A 27,633-nucleotide genomic window follows, 5' to 3' on the forward strand; every position below is an offset into this window, starting at 1 on the left:
CTCTTAGTTATACATTAGTACAGCGGTGCATAAGGATTAGTACATGCTGGGAACTGTAGTGCCACATGGATTGTCTTTGTTATCCATCAGTGCAGCCTTGCAAAAGGCTTAGTACATGCTGGGAACTGTAGTGCCACATGACTCACTCTTTGTTATACATCAGTACAGCCGTGCATAAGGCTTAGTACACGCTGGGAACTGTAGTACCTAGTACCTGGGATTAGTTTGTCCATCTACATGACTCACTCTTTGTTATTCGTCTGTCCAGTCGTGCATAAGACTTTGCACATGCTGGGAGCTGTAGTACCACATGACTCGGTCTTACGGATTATGGTGTAATGGATTATTTACCACCTTTGTTGGTGTCTAACAAGAGCAGGTATGCTGGGACTTGTAGTTCCTTGATGACTAACTACCTCTGTTCTGGTATGAAAGGAGCAGGTGTGCTGAGGCTTGTAGTTCCTGGATGGCTAGACACCTCTGTTCATGTATAAGAAGATCAGGTGAGGTGTGCTGAGATTTGTAGTTCCTTGGTGACTAACCATCTCTGTTCAGGTATAAGAAGATCGGGTGTGCTGATACTTGTAGTTCCTGGATGGCTAGGCACCAATGTTCAGGTATAAGAAGATCAGGTGTGCTGAGACTTGTAGTTCCTGGTTGTCTAGACACCTCTGTTCATGTATAAGAAGAGCAGGTGTGCTGAGACTTGTAGTTCCTGGATGGCTAGGCACCTCATTTAATGTATAAGAAGATCAGATGTGCTGAGACTTGTAGTTCCTGGATGGCTAGACACCTCTGTTCATGTATAAGAAGATCAGGTGTGCTGAGACTTGTAGTTCCTTGGTGGCTAGGCACCTCTGTTCGTGTATAAGAAAAGCAGGTGTGCTGAGACTTGTAGTTCCTGGTTGTCTAGACACCTCTGTTCATGTATAAGAAGAGCAGGTGTGCTGAGACTTGTAGTTCCTGGATGGCTAGACACCTCTGTTCATGTATAAGAAGATCAGTTGTGCTGGGACTTGTAGTTCCTGGATGGCTAGACAACTCTGTTCATGTTTAAGACGAGCAGGTGTGCTGGGACTTGTAGTTCCTGGATGGCTAGACACCTTTGTTCATGTATAAGAAGATCAGGTCTGCTGAGACTTGTAGTTCCTGGATGGCTGGACACCTTTGTTCATGTATAAGAAGAGCAGGTGTGCTGGGAAGAGAAACCATTGTGGTACGCCATAGAGCTGTAGTGCGGCGTGACGGGGACATGTCTGCGTTGCCACCTGCAATTAGCCGGTCCACTTTTTACCCTGCAATTTTCTGTTATTATACGCAATTTAAATATTCAAACTTTCTCCGGCGACCTCGGCCTATTATGTTTTATTATAGATTCAGATCAAGGGAATAACCTTTAACTTCAGAGACAAGTGAGGCAAATTTACAAGTATATGTCTGCCGCTTCCCGGTGTTATATAAATCCCAGCGGAGACGAACACTTTTCTATAATGCCACTCCGAAACAATATATGTATATTACTTCTTGTTTGTACTGCGCTGCTAATGAGTCCCCTTTGTATTAGATAACCTATATAATACCGCCTGATGTCAATTATCTGCACACAGCTAAATGTACATCACATATAAAAGAGATTTACAGCTCGGGAACATGTCCTGAGGAGCTCGGGAACAGACCTGAGAATGCCCTCCGAGAAGATATCCAATCCGTTCTCCCAAATATTACAATACCTCGGACGTCAAGATAAGCTTATGTTACTGACATTTTTGGCTTTTCATCTGAAGGCCTGTGTATAAGGCCATCGCTCATAATAAATGAGGTGTGATGTCTTAGGATTAGGAAAACCGCCTCAGCACCCCTCTTGTCCTCAGGATGTGTCCGGTATTGCAGTTCAGTTCCTTTGTACTTAATGGAGCCCAGTTGTAATACCACACACGACCTAGGAAGAATGCAGCCATATTTTTCTGTTCCTCGATAACCGTTTTAACTTTTTATGAGACCTTTTGACAAAGAGTTTAATGCAGCAGCTGACATGTGTATGATAGAGAGTGTCTATGCACCCGCAACCCGCAAAACATTATAACATACATCCTGCCCGCTGCAACACATCATAATATCCATCCTGCCTGCTGCAGAACATCATAATATCCATCCTGCCTGCTGCAGAACATCATAATATCCATCCTGCCTGCTGCAACACATCATAATATCCATCCTGCCGGCTGCAACACATCATAATATCCATCCTGCCTGCTGCAGAACATCATAATATCCATCCTGCCTGCTGCAGAACATCATAATATCCATCCTGCCTGCTGCAACACATCATAATATCCATCCTGCCTGCTGCAGAACATTATAATATCCATCCTGCCTGCTGCAACACATCATAATATCCATCCTGCCTGCTGCAGAACATCATAATATCCATCCTGCCGGCTGCAACACATCATAATATCCATCCTGCCTGCTGCAACACATCATAATATCCATCCTGCCTGCTGCAACACATCATAATATCCATCCTGCCGGCTGCAACACATCATAATATCCATCCTGCCGGCTGCAACACATCATAATATCCATCCTGCCTGCTGCAACACATCATAATATCCATCCTGCCTGCTGCAGAACATCATAATATCCTTCCTGCCTGCTGCAGAACATCATAATATCCATCCTGCCTGCTGCAGAACATCATAATACACATCCAGTGTAACACAGAACCTACAATACAAATCCTACATACTTCAAAACATCATAATACACATCCTAGCTGCTGCAGAACCTCATAATACACATCCTAGCTGCTGCAGAACCTCATAATACACATCCTAGCTGCTGCAGAACTTCATAATACACATCCTAGCGGCTGCAGAACCTCATAATACACATCCTAGCTGCTGCAGAACCTCATAATACACATCCTAGCTGCTGCAGAACTTCACAATACACATCCTAGCTGCTGCAGAACTTCATAATACACACCTCAGCTGCTGCAAAACCTCATTAAGCTCCTAGTCAGTCATGGCTCTTCATTCTTTTCTTAGAGAGGTTCTCAAGTAAGGTTTTGTATTACGTAGTCTTGTAGCTCTTAGGATGTGTGTTTTTTAGGTTGTACGGTACCTGAGTTGTGTATTTTGAGACATAAGGGGAGATTTTTAGAAACCTGTCCAGAGGAATAGTTGCTGAGTTGCCCATAGCAACCAATCAGATCACTTCTTTCATTTTGCAGAGGCTTTGTTAAAAATGAAAGAAGCGATCTGATTGGTTGCTATGGGCAACTTGGCAACTTTACTTCTGGACAGGTTTTGATAAATCTCCCCCATAATGTATCCTCTACCACAGTGGTCTCAAACTTTGGCCCTCCAGATGTTGCAAAACTTCAACTCCCAGCATGCCCGGACAGCCAACGGCTGGAGGGCCACAGTTTAAAACCACTGATCTACCATATATTATTAGGAATAAAAGAAGCCACCTCCATGAACCTTATGATAAGTGAAGGGTCCATTTTCCCATATATTATACAGGGTTAATTTTTTTTATATATATATTATACAGGGTCCATTATCCCATATAATATACAGGGTCCATTAACCCATTTAATATACAGGGTCCATTATCCCATATAATATAAAGGGTCCATTATCCCATATATTATACAGGATCCATTATCCCATATATTATACAGGGTCCATTATCCCATATAATATACAGGGTCCATTATCCCATATAATATACAGGGTCCATTAACCCAGTTAATATACAGGGTCCATTATCCCATATAATATACAGGGTCCATTATCCCATATATTATACAGGATCCATTATCCCATATATTATACAGGGTCCATTATCACATATAATATACAGGGTCCATTATCCCATATAATATACAACGTCCATTATTCCATATAATATACAAGATCTATTATCCCATATAATATACAAGATCTATTATCCCATATAATATACAAGATCTATTATCCCATATAATATACAAGATCTATTATCCCATATAATATACAGGATCCATTATCCCATATAATATACAGGGTCCATTATCACTTATAATATACAGAGTCCATTATCCCATATAATATACAAGGTCCATTATCCCATATAATACACAGGATCCATTATCCCATATAATATACAAGGTCCATTATCCCATATAATATACAGGATCCATTATCCCATATAATATACAGGGTCCATTATCCCATATAATATATAGGATCCATTATCCCATATAATATACAGGGTCCATTATCCCATATAATATACAGGAACCATTATCCCATATTAAATACAGGGTCCATTATCCCATATAATATACAGGGTCCATTATCCCATATAATATACAAGGACCATTATCCCATATAATATACAGGGTCCATTATCCCATATAATATACAGGGTCCATTATCCTATATAATATACAAGGACCATTATCCCATATAATATTCAGGGTCCATTATCCCATATAATATACAGGGTCCATTATCCCATATAATATACAGGGTCCATTATCCCATATAATATAGAGGGTCCATTATCCCATACAGTATACAGGGTCCATTATCCCATATACTTTCCCATTTCTCTGTCAACACCCGTCCATTATCCCATGTAATATACAGGGTCCGTTATCCCATATTCTTTAGTAGGAACGGAGGCTGGTGTGGCCACTTACATAGAACATTACCAAATAGAAGCACTGGTCATTTAACACCACTTGGTCCATCTTGTGTAGAGAATAGGATTTGTCTCCCTTCTTATACACCGCCAAGGTCCTATTTGCTTATTATGTGCGAAAGAAAATGTTTCACGTATCCCTCACAGAATTCTCGCCGTGTTATTAGCCTTGAGATGCCTGTTATTGAACCTACAGCATCTTAATTCCTTGTACCTGATGTCCTTTGGTGACACGAACCAAACACATCAAGGCTGTGGACCTGTTCCGAATGCGTTCAGAGAAAAGAGACAAAAGATCCGTGCTTAGATATACTCATTCATACAAGAGGGCGACAGGGCTCAGCCATTGAAAGGACGGAGACATGCTCTCACACAATCATTATTTAGAGGCAGCCAGATTTTGCGACCTCTTTGCAGCTGTCATCCTCCCTCCCCCACATCCTTTTTTATTGTAATTATTTAATCCAGATTTATCTTCCTCTTAGAGCCTCAACCACAAACCATAATGAACTTGGAACGCTAAATCGGCTTCCTTCTCATCCCGGGATCCAATGTTCCTTCCCATCCTCATCCAAACTTGAAGTCTCTGTCAACACCCGCCCTGTCTTTGTAGGTCCATTGGTGGTCCCAAGTGGTCTCCTTACTGAATATGGGCCATAGCTTAGTCTGTAGCCAGTGGTTATCATCACAGAAGATCTTCATAAACTCACAAGCATGCGAAGACCACCAAACCAGTGGCGGTGAAACCGCGGACCTGTCAAAAATAGCTTCAATATAGGTTACACTCTATAATTTTCAACTGCGTAGAAACTCAGCCACAGTTTCTCATAGATATTACCCGTAAGGATGTGAAACCAAAAAAAGCCATGAACACGTCCTATGGTCAGATGATTCCACCAATTCACTAAAAGTGCTTGGTCTGCAGGGCTGTAGTGAGAGACGTGTTTACAATGGCGTGTTTTCCTACAGGTAGCAACACATTTGAGTTTAACCTATATTCTAACCACGACATACATTTTTGCTTATACAGCCGTATTTAGTGAATGACAGAAACAAAAATAGGCAGAAAATGGTTGCAGGGTGACCTCAGTTGCACAGAGATTTGATGGTCATATATATGACCCAATTGTCTATGTTTTTTGTATGGTGAAGATCACTTGGGCTATGTTTTAGCTTTATGTCTAAGCTTTTCATTGTCATCTGTTATGTTCCCCGAGTATATACAAGTTTGCTGTCTATATGGAGGTGTGGAAATAAACAAACCTCACACTCTAGATCTGGTCCTCAAGATTGGCTTTTGGGGACCAAGTTTCTATTGAATGTGCCGGGATTAGATTACCATCTAATGTAAATATAGGGATCTTTGGACTATCCCCAATAGCAGATATTGTGAAGAAAAAGGATAGGTCCACATCAGGCCAAAGGTCTGATCTATCTCAAGATCCTGGTAGGCAATGACGCTAGACACCTTTTGACTACCTCCCAACTTTTTGGGATAGTTTCTAGTCATTGTTATACAAGACAGTATTTTTACCACTAAACATTGGTTTCTGTAATGGTCTCAAAAGTCCACAGTATTTTCCTCATTCCCAATGATTTCATATACCGTACCGTTCGCATTTTCCAAACTCAAGCAAGGCTTAGCTAGAGGGATGGTGGCCCATAATGGGTTTCTCCTATATTGCCCCATTGTATCTACCTTTTGTATCGCTTTGGAGAATACTTTTACTGGGCATGATATGCTAGACATGCTCCTCTACCCACGATCACTGCAGGGAGGCAGAATGGGGATGGTGTGTGTGTTAAAATGTGCACCCTGTCCCAATTCGATTTCTTGGATGAAGTTTGGTCATAATATAGAACTTCTGGAACAAGAGCTTGTAAGCTTCTGTCTTGACCATGTTTGGACCTAGACCTGACAATTGTTAGTGCCGGTTCCACATATTCAGACTTTACATCCAGGAATGCTATTAGAGTTTTTTTTACCAGGTCTTTTATATACATAGGGAAAGAAATATCAGTTTTCTGTTTTTTTTTTTTTTCAGTTTTGAATTCATCTTTCTGTAAAGTTCTACCTTGTAGCATTTGCATGCCTTATGAGTTATATGATCAGGTAAAAGAGGTCAAATTCTTGTCAGCAAGTCCCAGCAAGTGGTTGTGTGCAAGTCTGCCATTTACAGCGACCAGTTCACTTGAATTAAATAGCCTCAGTAATCCAGGTTTACCTGAATAGAACTTTTCAAGTATATACAAGTTTGCTGTCTACCGAATGTTGAATGTGCTATATAAAAAAATCCAGACTCTCTTAGCAATGACCTCACTGTAAAGCCTAATAAAAACGTTAAGGGCACATGTTCACAGTAGATGTAACTGGGGGTTCAAAAATCCAGATTTTCCTGTCTCGACTTACATAAAGGTATTTTACAAGGTTCTTACAAGTCCTTGGGCGTCCAACAAGATCATGCAGGATGACCTATCACCTGTAAATGATAGAAGCTTCCATCTTGTGGGCTGATTGAATGAAAAGTTCAGCCTAGGAACGGAAAAATCATTGAAGTGATACAGATTTTCTCTTGCCTTTATAGTGTCTTTGGTTCCCGAAAGAGTAATAGACTAACAAAGTATATAAAATCATTGGGGAAAAATACTGTAGACTTTTGAGATCACTCCATGAACCAATGGGACTTGCTAAGTGATAACAACTTTTGTCTTCTATAGTAGAGGTCCCCAATCCAGTCCTCAAGGCCCACAAACAGTCCAGGATATAAATTTTTCCCTGTTCTATTCCAATGGAGCAACGGAAAAAAACTGAAATGTTGGTGGGCCTGGAGAACTGGGTTGGGGACCACTGTTCTCTAGTAATGAGTGGAAACTATCCCAAAAAGCAGGGTGGTAGTCGAAGGTGTCTAGCGCCATTGCCTACCAGAAAATAGATGTAGCCTTTTGGTTTGATGTGGGCCTATCCTTCTTTCTCTGCTATCGGGGGATAGTCGAACAATCCCCATTCACATTAGAAGGTCTTCTGATTTTGCCACAAGCAGCAGATTTGACTGATGTGTATCTAATGGTTATGGCCGCCTTTACAAGGACCTTGCTCTCTGCCTTTAGGATATCACTACAATGATAATGAACTCATCATTTCATCTTATCTGGTAAAAAAAAACTGTTTTTTTTTTTACCCAGTTCCGACATGGTGATTATTTTCTACCGTAACCATTTGTAAAGAAAAGAGCTTTGATTCCTCATAAAGCATTTATAATGATTGTACTTGTGGTTGATCTAATAGAAATCAAGTGATAAGTGAAGATATTTAGTAACAGATATGCCTTAATGTCATACTCGACACAGCTTGGTTGTTATAGCCGCCCAATTGTAGCGTATTAAAAAAATCAATGCAGGCGCGTTTCGGTGAAATATTTTGTAGCACTTATTGATTAGGTATTGTTTTTCTCCACTCATATTCATTACCCTGCCAAGCTGATAAGAGTGCGATACAAGTATATTAGCAAATATTCATTACCGTGTTGTATATTGAGCCACAGTCTGTAAATTTGCACAGAAGCGATAATAAGTAGAGTGTTGCGGGACATTCATTATAGCTTTGTTTGTAGGTCAAAAGAAACAGTGGAGATATTGCTTAGAGGCTTGTCTAAAAATAAGGGAAACACAAAAATGTCTGCAATTCTGTAAATTGTATTTTAATATATTTTTATTTGCAAGAATTCATCAATTGTATATTCTTCTCTTTTCTTTTTAGGTAAAGATGAGCCTTCAAGCTATATTTGCACAACATGTAAGCAGCCTTTCAACAGCGCCTGGTTTCTGCTTCAACATGCTCAAAACACACATGGATTTCGCATCTACCTGGAGACCAGCCCAACAAGCAGTTCCCTTACTCCCCGAATCACTATCCCTCCACCTCTGGGACCGGAGACTGTTGCACCATCCCCACTGATGAACTTCCTTGGAGACAGCAATCCCTTCAATCTTTTACGAATGACTGGACCCATCCTACGTGAACATCCAGGCTTTGCTGAGGCTCGGCTCCCAAACACGCCACCACTCTTCAGCCCACCCCCTCGCCATCATCTGGACCCGCACCGCCTTAGTGCCGAAGAAATGGGGTTAGTTGCCCAGCATCCCAGTGCCTTTGACAGAGTTATGCGTTTAAATCCAATGGCAATTGAATCTCCAGCAATGGATTTTTCTCGAAGGCTACGAGAACTGGCAGGAAATAACTCCACTCCTCCTCCGGTGTCTCCGAACCGTGGCAATCCTATGCATCGCCTGCTAAATCCCTTCCAGCCAAGCCCTAAATCCCCTTTTATGAGTACACCACCATTGCCACCAATGCCCCCAAGCAGTACGACGCCACCGCAAACCCAGGCCAAGAGTAAATCCTGTGAGTTTTGCGGAAAGACTTTCAAGTTCCAGAGCAATCTTATAGTTCACCGCCGTAGTCACACAGGGGAAAAACCTTATAAATGCCAATTGTGTGATCACGCTTGCTCGCAGGCAAGTAAATTAAAACGCCACATGAAAACGCATATGCACAAAGCTGGCTCAATGACTGGCAGGTCTGATGATGGACTATCAACTACTAGTTCACCAGAGCCGGGCACTAGTGAGTTAACAGGAGAAGGAGGGAAATCCAATGAGACAGATTTTAGAAATGAAAGTGACCCTTCCTTAGGCCATGAAAATGAAGAAGAAGAGGAGGAGGAGGAAGAAGAGGAGGAGGAACTGGAGAATGAAAGCAGACCAGAATCTAGTTTCAGCATGGACTCAGAAATGAGTCGAAACCGCGAAAACGGTGCAAAGCCCATCCATGATGAGAAGTCCCTAGTACTTGGTAAAGTGATGGATAACGTAAATCTGGCAGACATGCAGCAATATAATGACATACTCAATGACAAACAAAAGAGAAGTCACTTCATGAAACGCTCTTCTGACCCACGAGACCTATGCCGGAGAATTCCTGGTGACGAAGACGGGGTAGAGAGAGAAATAATTCGAAATGAAGAAGGGACAGTCAATGGTAGAAATTTTGGCTCAGGTGAACCCTTTCCAATCTTGCTCCCCCGAAAACCAATGCCCATCTCCGGCAGTGGTCTCAATAACTCGTCAAAAAGGATAAAAATTGAGAAAGACTTGGACTTACCACCAGCAACGATAATCCCTTCAGAAAACGTTTACTCACAGTGGCTGGTTGGATATGCAGCATCACGGCACTTCATGAAGGATCCATTTCTTGGATTCACAGACTCTCGACAATCCCCTTTTGCAACGTCTTCTGAACACTCTTCAGAAAACGGAAGCCTGCGGTTCTCTACTCCACCAGGTGATATGCTGGACGGGGGTCTCTCAGGGCGGAGTGGGACAGCAAGTGGGGGAAGCACCCCTCACATCAGTGGACCAGGCCCTGGCCGACCCAGCTCGAAAGAAGGGAGAAGGAGTGATACATGCGAGTTCTGTGGCAAAGTATTTAAGAACTGCAGCAACCTCACAGTCCACCGTCGGAGCCACACTGGGGAACGGCCTTACAAATGTGAGCTCTGCAACTATGCATGTGCACAGAGCAGCAAGCTGACGCGCCACATGAAAACACATGGCCAGATAGGTAAGGAGGTGTACCGCTGTGACATTTGCCAGATGCCCTTCAGCGTTTACAGCACCCTGGAAAAACACATGAAAAAGTGGCACGGAGAACACTTGCTGACAAATGACGTGAAAATTGAGCAGGCAGAAAGAAGCTAAGGCCCCTATATGGGTTAATTCAGTTTAATTTGTACAGATTTAACTATTGCCAACTGAGAAAGCTGACCTTACTTGCCTCCTTAAACATAACTTAGTGTAAACATGTTAGGTGTCACAAAGTGGCACTTAAACTATATCCTGTGTCTGCAGTTCTTTGAAGCCTGAGGGTTGAATAAGGCAGTAACAATTGTGGAGCCTTTTAACTGTGCAATAATTTCTGTATTTATTTGGGTTTAATTTGTCATTATGGCATGTGCAGGTACTTATTTTTTTTTTTATTTGCTGTTTTTTATTTCATTTCTATATTTTTATATTGTTTTTTTTTTTGTTTTGTTTTGTTATTGCGCATCCTTGTTAAAAAATCAAACAGAAAAAAAACAACAAAAAAACTAAAACCCTCTTGTGCTGCGGGGACTGATAACTTTGTTATAGGCAACATTGATTTTTCAGCCCCCTTCAGAACAAAACGGGTTTGATCCCACCTCTTCCCGGTAGTAGCCCCTCCCCTATCCCTATTGTCTTAGTAGTGGAGAATTGTATTTTAAATTATCATTTTTTGGGCTGCTACATTTCTGGAATTTAAGCTAAAACTTTTTGTAATTTCTTGCAGAGAAGCCATCAGCTATTTAATTTCATTTGTTACCGATTTTATGTTCTATGGCCAATTCATAAAAAGATGGGGTCAGGATTATGTACACAGCGGATTACAATCTTTAATATTTTGAGCACTTAATTTTTTTTTAATGGCATGGTAGGATCTCATACGCAACAGTTAAAATGCAACCTAAAAACTCAAGAGTCTGTACTTAAGAATCTTGGGGGTACACCTCAAAAACAAAAAAAAAAAGGGACATTTTTCAAAAAATAGTCACAACTTTCAACCTGCATGGGGATTTAGTCAGAGGCCTTATCGGAGTAGCGTCCCAGCTCAAAAGCAAGTAAAACAAATTATATTTTTTGCTGCTTACGTGGTCTGCAACCCCAGCTCAATGGGCTTTGCGTTGCAGGTCACTCTAGCAAGCAAATGGCAGAGAGATGCACTGTTATTTCTAAAAACTCTGAAACCCACCTGCAGTGTTCTGCAGTTCACTCATTGCTGAAAGGCTGAAGGGTCATCATTGCAGTTCATTACCGTTATGTCATTGTAATATTGTGGACTTTTTTAACATGTTATTTATTCTTAAATAATTGCAAGTTCCGATAATGACACCTGCTTTTAAGATCCTTTTTCCATTTTTGTTTTCTTTTTTTCTTTTGCGTGCATCAGGAGGACAGCAGAGATCAAAAGGTTACCCATTTTAATTTTGTTGACCGCACTTTAAAAACAAAACAAAAAAACCATAACAAACAAACTTGAGTTTTCCATGGCTTCTGAACAAGAAATTACAGCCTATTCTCCTAGTAGACTCCTACACAACCTGATGGCGGGTTGAACTCTATAAGGGAACACCTGAGATTAAGTGCCAGTGTTGCTAAGCATGGCATTCACAATGCTGGCACTATAAAAAGAATATATATATAATTTATTGGACGGTTTGTCTACTGCCATTCGAATTTTTTGTGAGTGCCTTGAAAACTGATCTTCCTATGTGAGTCTCTTGAGACAAAATGCAAAACGTTTTTTTTTTTGTGAAACAAAAAAAAAAAAAGGACTTTTAACATAGTAATACAAGAAAAGTACATTTCTTTAAAAACAAAAAAACTAAAAAAAAAAAACGTCAAAAGCCACATTTACTTATTAAACAAAAAAAATAAAAAATCTGGTTGACGATAGTGTGGACTCGATAATGCCATAAGACCCAATCTTACGAAGATGTTTACTCAGCACAAGTTCGAACCTTCTTTCGCTGATTTAATATCAGCTGTGTTTCTTTTTCAGGACAACGCTGCTTAGAAAAAAAAAAAAACGGAATGAAAATTATTTACTGCTGAATTGAAAATGACACAACTTACCAGTTATCGTTGAATGGGGAAAAAAACAAACAATTCAGGAACAACAATTTTTTTTTTTTTTTTTTTTTTTTTTTTAATAAACGTTAAATTTAGTGCACTCTGTCTTAAAATACGTTTACAGTATTCAATACGTACAAGGGTAAAAGAAAAAAAAATAATTGTGTGTATGTGTGTTTGGACGATCATTTCTTTTCAAGGTTTGCTTAATAGGTTTTAAGAAAATGAAAAAAATTTGCCATTAACGGCCATGTGTATATTGTTTATTTTTGAATTTTTTTTTGTTTTTGTTTTTTTGTTTTCTTTTTTCTTTTTTTGGTGACGGGGTTTTAGTATATATTATATATATTAAAATTTCTTGATTACTGTAAAAGTGGACCAGTATTTGTAATAATGGTGAATGCCTGGGCATTTAGCAAAACCAGAAAAAAAAAAAGATTTTTTTTCCTTGAAAAAAATGTTGCAGTAAAAAAAAAACAAAAAAAAACTTAAATGGTGGGTCTATAACATTGTTCTTGTCACTGTAATTGTAAAGTCTGAGTTTTAGTACTTATTTTTCCTGCCTTGGGTGTTATTATTATTATTTTTTTTTTATTATTTCGAAACTGTATAGAAACTTGTATTTGGGGATTTAAAAAAAGGTGATTGCTACACCATGTAGAAAAAGTAAGTAGAAAAAAGTGCTTAATATTGTTATTGCTTTGCAGAAAAAAAAAAACACGTTTCTGAACTGTGCTTAATTTTATTCCCTTTCCTCCTGCCCTAACTACCCCCCTCCCTTCTGGAATGGATATTGATATTGATTGGTTCACATGATGTAGGCACTTGCTGTATTTTTACCGGAGCTTGTAATTTTTTAACTGTACGCTTGTCCTTTTAAAAGGATTAAATGTACCTTTTTGTTAGTGAATTTGAAAAAAAAAAATAATAAAAGAAAATAAAACATGCTGCCATAATATATTTTTTTAATTTGGCAGGATAAAATACTGAGAAAAAAAAAAAACACACAAAAAAAAACCAACCATAAAATAACTAAAGCATTTGTAATTTAAGTCCTACTGTACAGAACATAGAAAAAAAAAAAATTAGGAAGCTGTTTAACGGCTTTCGGGGTAAAAGTAACAAAAAAAAAAGAAAGCAACTTAAATATTTTGTTCACCGGTAAATATTAGTTGTACATTTTTTCATTATTAGCCTACAAAATAAGTACTGTTCCTACAGGGATGTAACAATCTATAGGGTGCCTGGACCTTGTATCAAGGCCTTAGCAGGTATTGAATGATTGGTATGGATTACCGTTGTAAAATAATATTAAAAAGAAAAAACATTTTTTGTATGAAAAAAATTACAGGAACATTCCACAAACTGTTAACCTGTGAAGTTTCCAGAGAAAAAACCTCTTATAGAGAGTTATGCTCCATCCTACATCCTATCCTTTCTTCCTATATGTTGTACTTACGATAACTCCAACCGGTTAAAGGAAGACACAAACTCTACTGTATTATTATGCTATATGGTCCAGGCACAACCACGCCATCCCCTGTCAGAACAGGACGTCACATGAACCCAGGTCTTGCCAGTCCATTAGCATCTGCTTTGCTTTTCAATCCTTTTTGTACATTCCATGAAACAATTCCTGAATGTTTGATGGGCTGAGATGAAATTCTGTTTTTTTTTGTAAACCACCCCGTAATTCCCCAGTTTCGGCAACACTAAAAATTGGCAGCACATTGCCTTTTTGGGAACCAACCATGCCCTTCCAGTCAAGCCAGTCGATTTAGAATCCCCTACCCAAAAAGTTGATCAGTAGTAGTTTAATCAGTAGATGTCACCAGCAAATGTGGACCCCCCCCCCTTCTATTTTTCTACCAACATGGTATGTGCCATTAATGGGTATACGTAGGTCAAACCAACAAGCACAAAAGTATAAAAAAAAAAAATTGGTGGGGGGGGGGGGGGGGGAGATAATCTAACTATCCAGTCCCTTCTTTCAAGCACAACTAGCCAGCTCCTGCCCGCGCAGGTTTTCCTCTCCCTTTTTTTTTATTGGTCAATAGCATTTCATCACAGCCCATGGGTAAAAGACAGTCCACCATTTTGTGTATCGCAGGCAGCCTCATCATAATGGTGCTCTTTGTAATTTCAGAACTGCAAAGCAAAATTAAATGTTGGTTAAGTTGTTTGCATTTGTACGGCAAGGCAAAATATTTTTATTACCTTTTTCTATTATTGTATGAGCTTTTGTTGTTTTGGAGGTTTTTGTCTTTTACTACAAGTTTGAAACTATTTATTATTGCTTGGTATTTGCGCTCTGTTTGAAAAACGAGCACTTTTTTTTTTGTTTTTTTTTTATTATGGATAAAATGTTGGGACGGCTAGAGGTCTTTCCAACGTGGCTAGGTGAAATATTTATTGTTTCTTTATCTATCTGTACAAGAATATGGTCTTTCTTTAACCGTACTGTCTCATTGTTGAGTTCAGCATGTGTCAGCCATTTCATTTGTACGCTCGTTTGAAACAAAGCTTGTTCCAGTTTTCAAGTTATAAAAAAGAAAAATAAATTGGACATTAAACTTGACGAAATGATGCTTCCTCCTCTTCTGTTTTCTTCACCCCGGAATAATGGCACATGGGCATCCTGTTCTTTATTGGTTCATCATCAATAAAAGAAAAATAATAATAATAAAAAAAAAAGATAAAGAAAATTAATTTGCAAAAAACAAAACAAAAAAAAAACGGTAATAATAATAAAAAAACAATAGATATATATTATTTAAATATATATGTATATATATATATATAATATATATTTTTAAACAACGTGGATACAGTAATCCCTTAGGGTAGGGTCACACATACCGCATCTGCAGCGTATTTCACACTGCAGATGCGCGCTGTGGATGCAGTATGTGTGACCCCACCCTTAGGCTATGCTTACACATACTATTTTGGTCAGTATTTTAACCAAAACCAAAGATGAAGAACTATAATGGAAAGACTTGCAACTTTTTCTGTGTTGGTTCCACTCTTGATTTTGGTTAAAAATACTAAGCAAAATCCTGACCAACATCCAATGAGCCAGAAATTTTCATAATTTAGCACCTCTGATAAAAACACTAGGCCAGGTTCACAGATGCGATTTTGTAAATTGTTTTTGGTGCAGTTGTTTATGCTGTTTTTGGCAGCCAAAAAATCAGGGGTGCATCTAAAAAAAAAAAAAAATAGAAAAGGAGGGTATGTATTTGCTTTCATACATGGCTTCACTTCTACACTTAAGTTTTTTGTTAAAAAATGCCAAAGAAAATGCTATACTCACAGCAAAAAACACTATCTTATTGGTTTCTATGGGCAACTGGTCAACTTTTTCTCTGCACAGGTTTTGATAAATCTTCCCCATAGTGTGTATAGATATTGGCGTTTTTTTACTGGCGTCCCCCCCCCCCCCCCATTTGAGTCACATGATGAAAAAACTCAGGGGATAAGATGCCAAAGAAAAAACGCCTACACTAATACCCATTATTTTTTTTTTAAATGCCACAAAGAATGCATCTTGGGAGGAAAAAAATTTGTTTTTTGTGGCGTTTTATTCTGACCATAAAAATGCCAACACATGTACACACACAGAATAGGGGATAGTTGTTTTAAGGTGGCATACCCCTTTAATTTTACAGGCTGTAACTGTAAAATAAATATACAGCCTGATACTACATAAAAAGTAAATCTAGAAATATAGGGGGAGATTTATCAAAACCTGTCCAGAGGAAAAGTTGCGGAGTTGTCCATAGCAACCAATCAGATCGCTTCTTTCATTTTGCAGAGGCCTTGTTAAAAATGAAAGATGCGATTTCATTGGCTGCTATGGGCAACTCAGCAACTTTTCCTCTGCACAGGTTTTAAATTTCCCCCATAATTTTTTTGCCATTTTGGTTCCATTCTATTGAAGACAAAACATGTTACATATGCAAAAGGTTCAAGGCAGAGTTTTGTAGAAAATGCTATGAATTTCTTTTTAAACATTTTTGGTGGCATTTTTTACATTATTACAGATACAACGTGTTTTCTCTGGTATTTTTGAAAAAAAAAAATGCCTCACGTTGAGTAAAAAAAAAAAAAGGAAGCATACAGTCATATACAGTGACATCAGAAAGCAGCGACTTAAAAATGCAGCGTGAGGCTATGTTCACACACTTCTTGCTTGAACCTACCTTATTTTCAGTCACACACATTTTTTTTAAAACCATTTTCGCTTCTGGACCGTTTTTTCAGCCGTTTATGGCTCAAAATGAGGTTAGAGAAACAGTGTGTGTGTGAACACACCCTCAGGTACCACAAAAATGTTATGAAAAAATAAGACACTGTGTGAATCCAATCTTAGGGTATGTTCACACAGACAGATCTTCTGCGAGTTTCCCACTGCAGGTTAAAGTGCTGTGTCAGGTTTTCCCCAACAGAATTTCTGTAGCGGAAAATCCACAGCACAATACATTGGGGGGAGATTGATCAAAACCTGTGTAGAGGAGGGGTGCAGTTGTCCATGACAACCAATCAGATTGCTTCTTTAATTTTTAAAGAGACCTGTGAAAATCGAAAGCAGCGATCTGATTGGTTGCTATGGGCAACTGCACCGCTATTCCTCTACACAGGTTTTGATAAATCTCCCCCATTGCAGACCTGGACATGTGAACTTACCCTTTGGGGTAAGTGTTTTCCCAATATTGTGTTGCAAAAACGAGAGCGCTTGCCGGTGCGTTTGCTACAGATGGAATCTCTGCCTGGAATATCTCTGGACGGAGATTCCATAGTGTGAATGAGCCCTTATATTTGCTCTTATATTTGGATCCACTCCTGGCTTTGGATAAGAAAAATAAAATAAATGCACGAAAAACTGGATGTGTAAATTTGGCCTACGAGCTCCATCTATTGTCTTGTATGTTGTGCTGTCTCTCTTGAAGCTCTGTCATTTTAGGGCCTGTTCACACTACAGAAATCCTTTTCGGTAACAGCGTCCTTTCATTGATTTCAATGGGATTCTGCTGCTTAGTTTACAATTGTGCTTTTTGCAGTTGAATTCTGACAAAAGATTGGCGTGGAAATTCAGCGAGGAAATTTGTAGCTGAATTTGCCCAGTGTGAACAGACCCTTAGGCTGGACCCTCCTTAACACCCACACACACACAAAAACTTCACTAATTTAGAAGCCTATGGGAAATGTTCGAAAATAACACCATACCCACACCAAGCTGCATAAAAAAATAAAAAATAAACACCACAAACCCTAAAAATGCTAGAAAACACCAGGCCCAGATTTATCAATGTGACTGAGACACAAGCTGTCTTGTTTTGCCCATAGCAACCAATCACGGCTCATCTTTTTCTTTTCATATTGCTGTGGTAAAATGAAAGCCGAGCGGTGATTGGCTGCTATGGGGAAACCAGACAGTTTGGGTCTCAGAGCAATTGATAAATCGGTCGCTGTGCATAGATGAATCAATAACTTGTGACAGACTTGTGTGACCCGCCATTAGGATGCTTTCACGCACACAGCGTAGCAACCAATCACAGCTCAGCTTTCATTTCATATGGAGCTCTTGGAAAATGAAAATTGGGCCGTGATCCTTTGGTATGGGCAACAAAGACAGTTTCTCTTTTATTAAACACGTTGACTCTTCCAGAAAAATATAAATTATATATCGGAAGTTCCGATATATTCCATAAAGACCCCTTCACACTAAGGTGGAGATTGATCAAGACCTGTCCAGAGGACAGGTTGCTGAGTTGCCCATAGCAACCAATCAAAATACTTCTTTCATTTTTTAAAAGGCCTCTGAAAAATGAAAGTAGGGATCTGATTGGTTGCTCAGCAACTTTTCCTCTGGACAAGTTCTGATAAATCTCCTCCTAAGTATTTTCCAAGCAGAACTCCGCTCCAGAACTTGCTTTCAATGGGATTCTGCTGCACAATTCTCACTATAGAATTGCTGCAGCGGATGTTCCCATCTAGAAATTTCGGACCCCAGACTCAACCAAAAGAATTAACATGTTCAGTCTTTTGGCGGTGTGAGCTCAGAAATGCATTGTCGTCTATGGAGATGGCACAATTTCAAGTGGTCCTAGCCCTCCATGTTCAGCTGGCACCCACTTCAGATGGAACCTCCACCCAGAATATCCACAGGCGAAGATTCTGTACTGTGAATGAGCACATACACTTTGGACCAGAGTTATCAAAACTGTCCCAAAGGAAAAACTGTCTTTGTTGCCCATAGCAATCAGTCACAATCCAGCATTCATTTTTCAAAAGCAGAATACAAAGTGAAAGTTGTACTGTGATTGGTTGCTATGGGTTGCTAAGTGTTTTCTTTATCTTTGATAAAAGAGGCCCTTTGTGGCTTTTTCTGGTGTTTTGTTATGGTGTTTTATCTGTTTTGTTTCAATTTTTTTGCAAATACAGCTTACTCTGGGCATGGTGTCCTATTTTTGGGAAGTTTTTCGGTTATTTTCCCGTATGGTGCAAATGTATGTAAATGAAAATGCTTGTAGAAATGCAGTGTACAATTGCTTTCAAGTGAGAACCCCCCCCCCCTGATTTTTTGCTATGCATATGAATGTGTAAAATTTGCTGCGTATTGCAGGACCAAAGATGTAAATCGGGAAGAAATAATTGGAAAAAAAAGAAGATCCTTATGGAATCCACGTGTACATGAACCTCTGGTGTTAATCTTCATTGTAGAAATGGTGCAGATTTGTTTCGGATTTTGTACGATAAATTCACAGTTCTTGCACATCTTGAATCATTGTGGATCTGCAGCTAAATCTGCAACAATGAAATACATGGATTTTCGTACCGTATTTAGCTGTGGATCTGCTGGTGAAGGCCCCGCTCTATGCTGTCTTTACATGTGCCTGCTGGTAGCGGCAATACACCACTACCAGCAGACACAGTGCAGCGATGTGCGCGGCGTACTCGCACATCGCGGCCACTCTCCCTGCTCTGAGCTATGCAGAGAGCTCCCGCGATGTGAGAGTATACTGCGACTCGCACATCGCAGTGTGTCTGCTGGTATCGGCGTATTGCCGCTACGAGCAGGCACATGTAAAGCCAGCATAGAGCGGGCCTTCACCAGTGGATTTGCAGCATAAAATACGCTGTAAATCCGCGAGTGTGAACGTACCCTAAAGGGGTACTCCCATGGAAACCTTTATTTTTTTATTTTTTAATCAACTGGTGCCAGAAAGTTAAACAGATTTGTAAATTACTTCTATTAAAAATCTTAATCCTTCCAGTACTTATTAGCTGCTGAATACTACAGAGGAAATTCTTTTCTTTTTTGAACACAGAGCTCTGAGCTGAATCACGAGCACAGTGCTCTCTGCTGACATCTCTGTCCAATTTAAGAACTGTCCAGAGTAGGAGAAAATCCCCATAGCAAACATATGCTGCTCTGGACATTTCCTAAAATAGACAGAGATGTCAGCAGAGAGCACTGTGTTCCAAAAAGAAAATAATTTCCTCTGGTAGTATTCAGCAGCTAATAACTACTGGAAGGATTAAGATTTTTTAATAGAAGTAATTTACAAATCTGTTTAACTTACTGGCACCAGTTGATTTAAAAAATAAAAGTATCCCTGTAAATTGTCTTTGTAGATCATCCTCAGCAGGTCTACTTGCTCAGCTGACAGATGAACAGCCCAGGCTCTCTCAGGTTCAGCCACAGCCAAAGCTTTTTTTATCTGCACATAGTTTCTCTGTTGCTAGAGACAGAAATCCCCTGACAACAGGCAGTGGACAGCAGATTGCATGGATGGGAGACAAAAACTTACCTCAGAAAAACTCTCCGTTTTTCTGGGTTAAGTAGTCATATTTGGTATCAATCAAATAGGTTACCACATGGTGGAAAGTTGTTTAAAATGACACTGCCCATTTAACTTGACCATTTTACGTACCATTTCAGTCCTACCCTTTAAGGGTGCTTTCACACCACGTTTTGTACTTACGGTTCCTGAATACGGCTGAGGGGGCTTAATCGCGGCGCCCGCACTTAGCCGTATAGGGGAACTGTATTTAATGCATGTCTATGAGCCGACCGGAGTGAACCTCAGCCTCCGGTCGGCTGCGTTTTCGGCCGTATGCGGTTTCCCGACCGCAGGCAAAAAACGTGGTCAACCACGTTTTTGCCTACGGTCGGGAAACCGCATACGGCCTAAAACGCAGCCGACCGGAGGCTGCGGTTCACTCCGGTCGGCTCATAGACATGCATTAAATACGGTTCCCGAATACGACTGAGTGCAGGCGCTGTGATTAAGCCCCGCCCCCTCTCCTCCCAGCCGTATTCGGGAACCGTAAGTACAAAACGTGGTGTGAAAGCACCCTAAGCCAGATTTACATGTGTAGGGGTAGATTTATCAAAACCTGTGCAGAGGAAGAGTGGTGCAGTTGCCCCCTAGCAACCAATTAGATCGCTTCTTTCATTTTGCACAGGCCTCTTTAATAATGAAAGTAGTAATCTGATTGGTTGCTATGGGCAACTGCAACACTCTTCCTCTACAGAGATAAATCTCACCCGTAATGTTGTGTAGGTTATTTATGCATCTCAAGCAACACTAGTGGTGAGACTGGTATATAAAAGAAAATATATTTCTCTATGACTGACGAATAATCCGAAATTAATGCCAGATCACTGGAATATATATATACGCAGAATATTATGGGTTACAAAAAAACGAAATTTCTTAAAACACAGCTGCTTGACTGAAATAAAATGTCAAACACCGTGACAAATAATTGAGTTTGTGTAAGAAAAAAAAAAACGGAAAGAGAAAAGTTAATTTTTAGCTGCTAATGAAGTATAGTTTGGCGTCAGTGTCACTTCTGTGGTGTGAATGTATTCTGGACGGGTTCGGTTCAATGGCGTTAATCTGCTGACTTCTTCAAACTGGAAAATATCACAAAAGACTGTTGTCCCCGAGCGTGTCATTGTAGTACCAGCAGCTTCCAATCAACGGTGTGAAGAGCCTACGACTAAAAATGGCATTCTCATTTTTTTAGACGTCTCGGCACACTCTCTAGCGATACTACGAAAGGCTCCACACACTTACGATCTGTGGAGTTGAAGCATTGTTTTGTATGTAGAACACACACTGTTTACATTTTGGGAGATCTAATGCAAAAGTGGGGGGGGAATCAAAGATGAGCAAATGTCTCCCAAAACCAACGTGTGAGACATCTACCCATCTTAGGACCCCAGGTGTATACGTTACAGATGAGATGGACAAATGTCAACATATGTGATCCACCGCGCAATTCTTGTCTTATTGTTATGAATCATGTTGGACCACAATTGCGTTGTCTTGCATTGTAGTTACAGCCCGGGAGACCTGTACGAGGTGTTTGCCAGTTGGTACTGGGTTGGCATCTTCTCTTGATGTGTATAGACCAGTGTTCCTCAACTAGGGTGCCTCCAGCTGTTGTAAAACTACAACTACCAGCATGCCCGGACAGCCTCCGGCTGTCCGGGCATGCTGGGAGTTATAGTTTTACAACAGCTGGAGGCACCCTAGTTGGGTAACACTGGTATAGAGTATGTATTTACCATATCTTCTATACGTGTGTATAGAGTATTTATTCACTTGTTATCTTCTGTGTATGTGTGTATATATATGGGAATATGCAAATCAGCTCATTACATCACCTTCTCAGGTGATGTTCCCTGGTATCAGCTTAGCTCCAGTTACAGAATATAAAAAGCTAATCGGGATTTATGCCAAGCCAGAACTCTCTCTCCAGAAGGAAAGAGTACCCATCTGCAGACAGCTGTTTCATGGTTCTTGCCCCTCATCAGTACAGAGCAGGGTGATCTGGCTTGGCTGAGATGAGGGGCCTTAGACCAACTAAACAGGATGAGTATTTAACTCGTGGAGAGTTCACCACTCCTGGTGTATGCAAATCAGCTCATTACATCACCTTCTCAGGCGATGTTCCCTGGTATCAGCTTAGCTCCAGTTACGGAATATAAAAAGCTAATCGGGATTAATGCCAAGCCAGAACTCTCTCTCCAGAAGGAAAGAGTACCCATCTGCAGACACTCTGCAGACATGCCTGCGGAGTGCTTAGTGGTCCTTGAATGCTCCGTCACAACAGGAGTGGTGAACTATCCCTGAGTTAAATACTCATCCCGTTTAGTTTATATATATATATATATATGTATAAACTCACCCAAGATTTCCACTCAAGAATGTGCGACGTTTCGGCCTCATGGTGAGGCTGAAACGTCGCACATTCTTAATGGGTGAATAAAGTCACTTATTTCTTATCTTCTCGAGTGCCACTTCCTATTTGGAGTGCCGCTTCCTATTTTATCAAAACCTGTCCAGAGGAAAAGTTGCTGAGTTGCCCATAGCAACCAATCAGATCACTTCTTTCATTTTTAAGAGGCCTTTTCAGAAATGAAAGAAGCGATCTGATTGGTTGCTATGGGCAACTCAGCAACTTTTTCGCTGGACAAATTTTGATAAATGTCCCCCTAAATCTTCTACAGAAATCTATAGAGTACGTATTTACTATGGCCCAGATTTATCAAACTTTGTGAGAGAAAAAACTGGAGGGATTTTTCCACAGCAACCAATCACATCTCAGCTAACGAGCTCTGGTAAAGTGAAAGCAGAGCTGTGATTGGTTGCTGTAGGAAAATCCCTCCACCATTACTCTCACATAGTTTGACAAATCTGGGCCTATATCTTCTGTGTATAGCATATATATTCAATATGTCGGAGATTTATCAAAACCTGACCAGAGGAAAAGTTGCTGAGTCGCCCATAGCAACCAATAATTTCATTTTTCAGAGGCCTTTTCAAAAATGAAAGAAGCGACCTGATTGGTTGCCCTGGGCAACTTGCAACTTTTCCTCTTGACAGGTTTTGATAAATCTCCCCCACCTTCTTCAGATATCTATAGAGTCCCCGTATTCTGTAGATGTGTACTGCATATATATATATATATATATATATATATATATATATATATTTACTATATCTTCTACATATGTCTGTAGTGTATTTTTTTCACCAATCACTAGGGCCCAGATTTATTAAACTGTGTGAGAGAAAAACTGAAGTGTTTTCCCACAGTAAGGCCGGGTTCACACCACGTTTTTGCAATACAGTTCCCGTATACGTTTTCAATTTGAAAACCGTACGGAACCGTATTGAAAACCGTATGCATTGACTCTCCATTGAAAACCATATGCCAAAAGATGCATCCGGTTGTGTCCGTTTTGCATCCTGTATGGTTTTGTCAGTTTTTTTTTCCCGTACCCAAAACCGTAGCCTACCACGGTTTTTGGTCCGGGTGAAAACCGTACTGAAACGTATATGTTTTTTTAAACATGGGAGTCAATGGGAACTGTACAGACCTGTATGTGCATACGGTTCCATCCGGTTTTCACCATACGTTTTTTTACTTTGCACAGTTTTTTTCTTGGAATTTCAATCAAACAAGTGAAACTTTATTCATAATGGAGTGAAAAGTTAAAAACGTATACCTTTTTTTCTTAAAAAACTGATGCAACCGGACATCATTTTTCAACCGTATAAGGATTAAAATTTGTACACACGTTTTGATACAGTTTAGTCAGGTTTTGAGGAATCCGTTTTTTTTTTTTAAATCAAAAACCTGATAAGGGAACTGTATTGAACAACGTGGGGTGAACCCAGCCTAACCAATCACAGCTCAGCTTTCACTTTACCAGAGCTCGTTAGCTGAGCTGTGATTGGTTGCTGTGGAAAAATCTCTCCACTTTTTCTCTCACCAGTTTGATAAATCTGGGCCTATATCTTCTACATATGTACAAACAGTATGTATTCAACATTTCTTCAACAGGTGTATATAGAGTATGTATTCACGATATCTTCTACAGGTGTGTATACGGTATATACTCACGATATCTTCTACAGGTGTGTATACGGTATATATTCACGATATCTTCTACAGGTGTGTATACGGTATATATTCACGATATCTTCTACAGGTGTGTATACGGTCTATATTCACGATATCTTCTACAAGTGTGTATACGGTATATATTCACGATATCTTCTACAGGTGTGTATACGGTATATATTCACGATATCTTCTACAGGTGTGTATACGGTCTATATTCACGATATCTTCTACAAGTGTGTATACGGTATATATTCACGATATCTTCTACAGGTGTGTATACGGTATATATTCACGATATCTTCTACAGGTGTGTATACGGTATATATTCACGATATCTTCTACAAGTGTGTATACGGTATATATTCACGATATCTTCTACAGGTGTGTATACGGTATATATTCACGATATCTTCTACAGGAGTATATACGGTATATATTCAACCACATTGGTATCAGCCCTGCTGGCGCTTACAGTCCAACTGACCTATGCCAAGTACCCAAACAATGAGGATGTTATAGGACTCCACACCTTTTTTTTGGAAAAAAACAAGATATGATACAAGTCTTCTGTCTAACTATTGTGTGTTGTGAACATGAACACCCAAACCCTATACTTAGGATAAGTATTGAACGTATGTCACCAACATGGCAAGACAGCATGGATTTTGTTAGCAAAACAGAAACTTGGCCTACCTATAGTGATGCCCCCTGAAGACTTCCATCTTCAAACAGCGGGTTTGATAATGATAAAATGCTTTTTTTTAAAATGTGTAAAATGGTTTTATATTTTTTTATTTTTATTTTTTAGTTTTATGTGAATAATGCTTACCCATTGTACCTCTGGGACCCTAACCTATCGGGACAATGTGGGTCTGAATGCAGTAAATGCTGTGGCCGTAAGGGAGCATTTGCACCAGGATTTTGGGATATGCCAGGAGAATTTTAAAACTGGCTGCTGCTGTATGAAAGGGCAACTCCCCTCAAATTTTTTGGACTGTATCAATTTTTGTTGCCTGACTGAAAACCGCTGTCTGCTGCAGTTTCAGTTGGGCAACAAAAACTGACACAATTCGAAAATGAGCTGACCAAAGTCACTATATGACTCCGTCCGGCTCATTGAGATTGATGGCGTGCGGTGCAGGTGTGGCTGGGATACAGTTTTTAAATTCTCCGCATGGATCCGGCTTTCGTATCCCAAAATCGTGGTGGTATCATAGGGTATGTCATAACCCATTTGGCCATTTATGGTACAGGATATGCCATCAATATGTGATAGCTGCAGGTATCACCTGCCTTTGGTTTGCATTCAGCTGTTGGAGGTGGTAAGGAAGCCAAAAACAGTGGACCAGGCTGTTTTTAAGGTCTACATGACTCCCATAGATTAAACGGTGTTGCGTGAACTAAAATTTTTAAATCAAAAGAAGGGCTCAATCAATGAGGGTAATTTTAGAAAATGTCTCTAGTGTAAATAGATACCGTCATAATCTACGAAAAGAGTCACGCGGAGACCGAAAGTAATGTAAAGTAGTCTACAATCTTTATTAGCATAAGTGAATGGTTAATATCAAGTAAAAAGGAACAGACAGACTACTGAGGCATCCGTTAAATGGGTAATAAAGTGGGAAAGTGGCAATAAAGTTGCGAACTTGTTGCGAAACGACGTTGGGGTGGCATCCGTGAGTGGGGTAAGGTGTCCGCACGGTTCACTTTATGTTTGCTGCTGGCTTGATTTACTTCGAGGCATTTTTTGCAGGATTGGTTGGACCGGCTGGTCTCTCAGCATACAGGTCCAGGATTCCTGTTGACTCTTTCTTATCAACCAATCAGCATTTTATAACTGAACCTTGTAGCCTCTCTGCGGCCTCTTCATCTTGGCCTAGTGTGCATTTCTTCTTTGGTCTGCGTGTATACTTTTACATTTATAACTGTATTTGTGCTAGTATTTATTTTATACAGCCAGTACTATTTTATGTATGTATACACCTGATTGGAGCTTTTTCTCCATTTTTATACCTCTTTTGTTTGCACTATATTCCCACTTTATTACCCATATAACGGATGCCTCAGTAGTCTGTCTGTTCCTTTTTACTTTATTTTAACCATTCACTTATGCTAATAAAGATTGTATACTACTTTACATTAGTTTCGGTCTCGGTGTGACTCTTTTGGTTGACTGTGAACAAAATTTTGTTGCACTGTGAACTACTAAGCAGTTGGTGCTAAGAAAGTTTGACAAACTGCGTAATACTGCCATCTTGTCTGGTTTTATCTTCCAGACCCTCTCTAGCAGCTGCAACCAGGCCGGAGGCGGCCCTCAATCTAGGGGGAGGTTCCAGATCTCAGACATTTACACCATAATTCTCCAAAGTGGAAATACCCTTTTAGTCTTACCTATGTTATGTTTTTTTAAAGCGCCTGCACATTACATGTTGTACAGTCTTGAAGCAGGAGACAGCATGAGTCTCTTCTCCTGGCATCACTGAATTATACCTGGTACAGACCTTCAAGCCATGTGTTCTGTAATTTACTCAGTTGTCCAATAAAGGTATCACCAGATTCTACATCTTCCGCCCCGTACGTTGTCAGTGATAAGACTTAATCTGAAGCCGGGAGCCACTCAGTGGCGACTGTAAATTACTGATGGATTTCTGTCTTGATGGAAGTATCGATAAGGTCATGTCATGCCATCACATTACTTCGTAAAACTTAGCAACATAAATCAATGCATTAAAAGCTACATAGCACTAAAGCCAATTGTGTGAGGGAAAAGTCAGACAGATTCTACACATCAGGCCGCTCGGCACGTCACACTCCTGTGAACATTACGAATCAATTATAACGTGTAGTCATTACTCAGACACTTGGAAATTTCTACGTATTTCTTTCTTGGCCACAACCATGTCTAAAAGGATGATAGATTCCCTACATGTTTGACAGAATGGAAGAGAAACCTTTGATGTGTGCTCGAAATGTAGTTCTGGTCCATCTTTATCTTTTCCTTGAGTTGAATTTTGATGACATTCCTCCTTGTGTAGTGTTAGGGGGTAAGATATAACAGTTGGACTATATGTGATCATTAGAAGTTCTCTCTATACATGTGTTTCCTAGTCTATGGTCATATAAAAACCCTTATGGAGTTTCCAGCAGTCTTAGTAACGGTCCCATAAATTATGGAAGAGTATTAGAACTTCTCCAAAGTTGGATGTATCCATCTCTTGAATTCATATGGCCAATAAGAAAAAAAAAAAGAGATGACTTCTCTAGTACTATAATGTTCCCCATGGTGAGGCCACA

General features: G+C 39.8%; 1 protein-coding gene and 1 long non-coding RNA gene across 11 annotated transcripts in view; both read left to right on the forward strand.

Annotated features, from left to right (window-relative positions):
* The window catches only part of BCL11B (BCL11 transcription factor B), a 167,753-nt gene extending 154,211 nt beyond the window's left edge, over positions 1-13,542 (forward strand). For 7 of the 10 annotated variants that reach the window (XM_056546086.1, XM_056546084.1, XM_056546085.1 and 4 more), the window contains one exon: positions 8,456-13,542. In XM_056546086.1, coding sequence (XP_056402061.1) covers positions 8,456-10,455 — 2,000 coding nt within the window. In that variant the 3' untranslated portion in view covers positions 10,456-13,542. Of the gene's footprint in view, positions 1-5,633; positions 5,668-8,455 lie in introns of those variants that run through there. The other 3 variants (XM_056546087.1, XM_056546089.1, XM_056546092.1) reach the window with 3 other exon arrangements.
* A 9,999-nt stretch (positions 13,543-23,541) lies between these two features.
* Positions 23,542-27,633, forward strand: part of LOC130295395 (uncharacterized) — a 41,578-nt gene continuing 37,486 nt past the window's right edge. The window contains exon 1 of the long non-coding RNA XR_008848814.1: positions 23,542-25,557. This is a non-coding gene — a long non-coding RNA (uncharacterized LOC130295395). The remainder of the gene's footprint in view (positions 25,558-27,633) is intronic.

The sequence above is a fragment of the Hyla sarda genome, chromosome 11 (genome assembly GCF_029499605.1).
Source record: "Hyla sarda isolate aHylSar1 chromosome 11, aHylSar1.hap1, whole genome shotgun sequence".
Lineage (NCBI taxonomy): Eukaryota > Metazoa > Chordata > Amphibia > Anura > Hylidae > Hyla > Hyla sarda.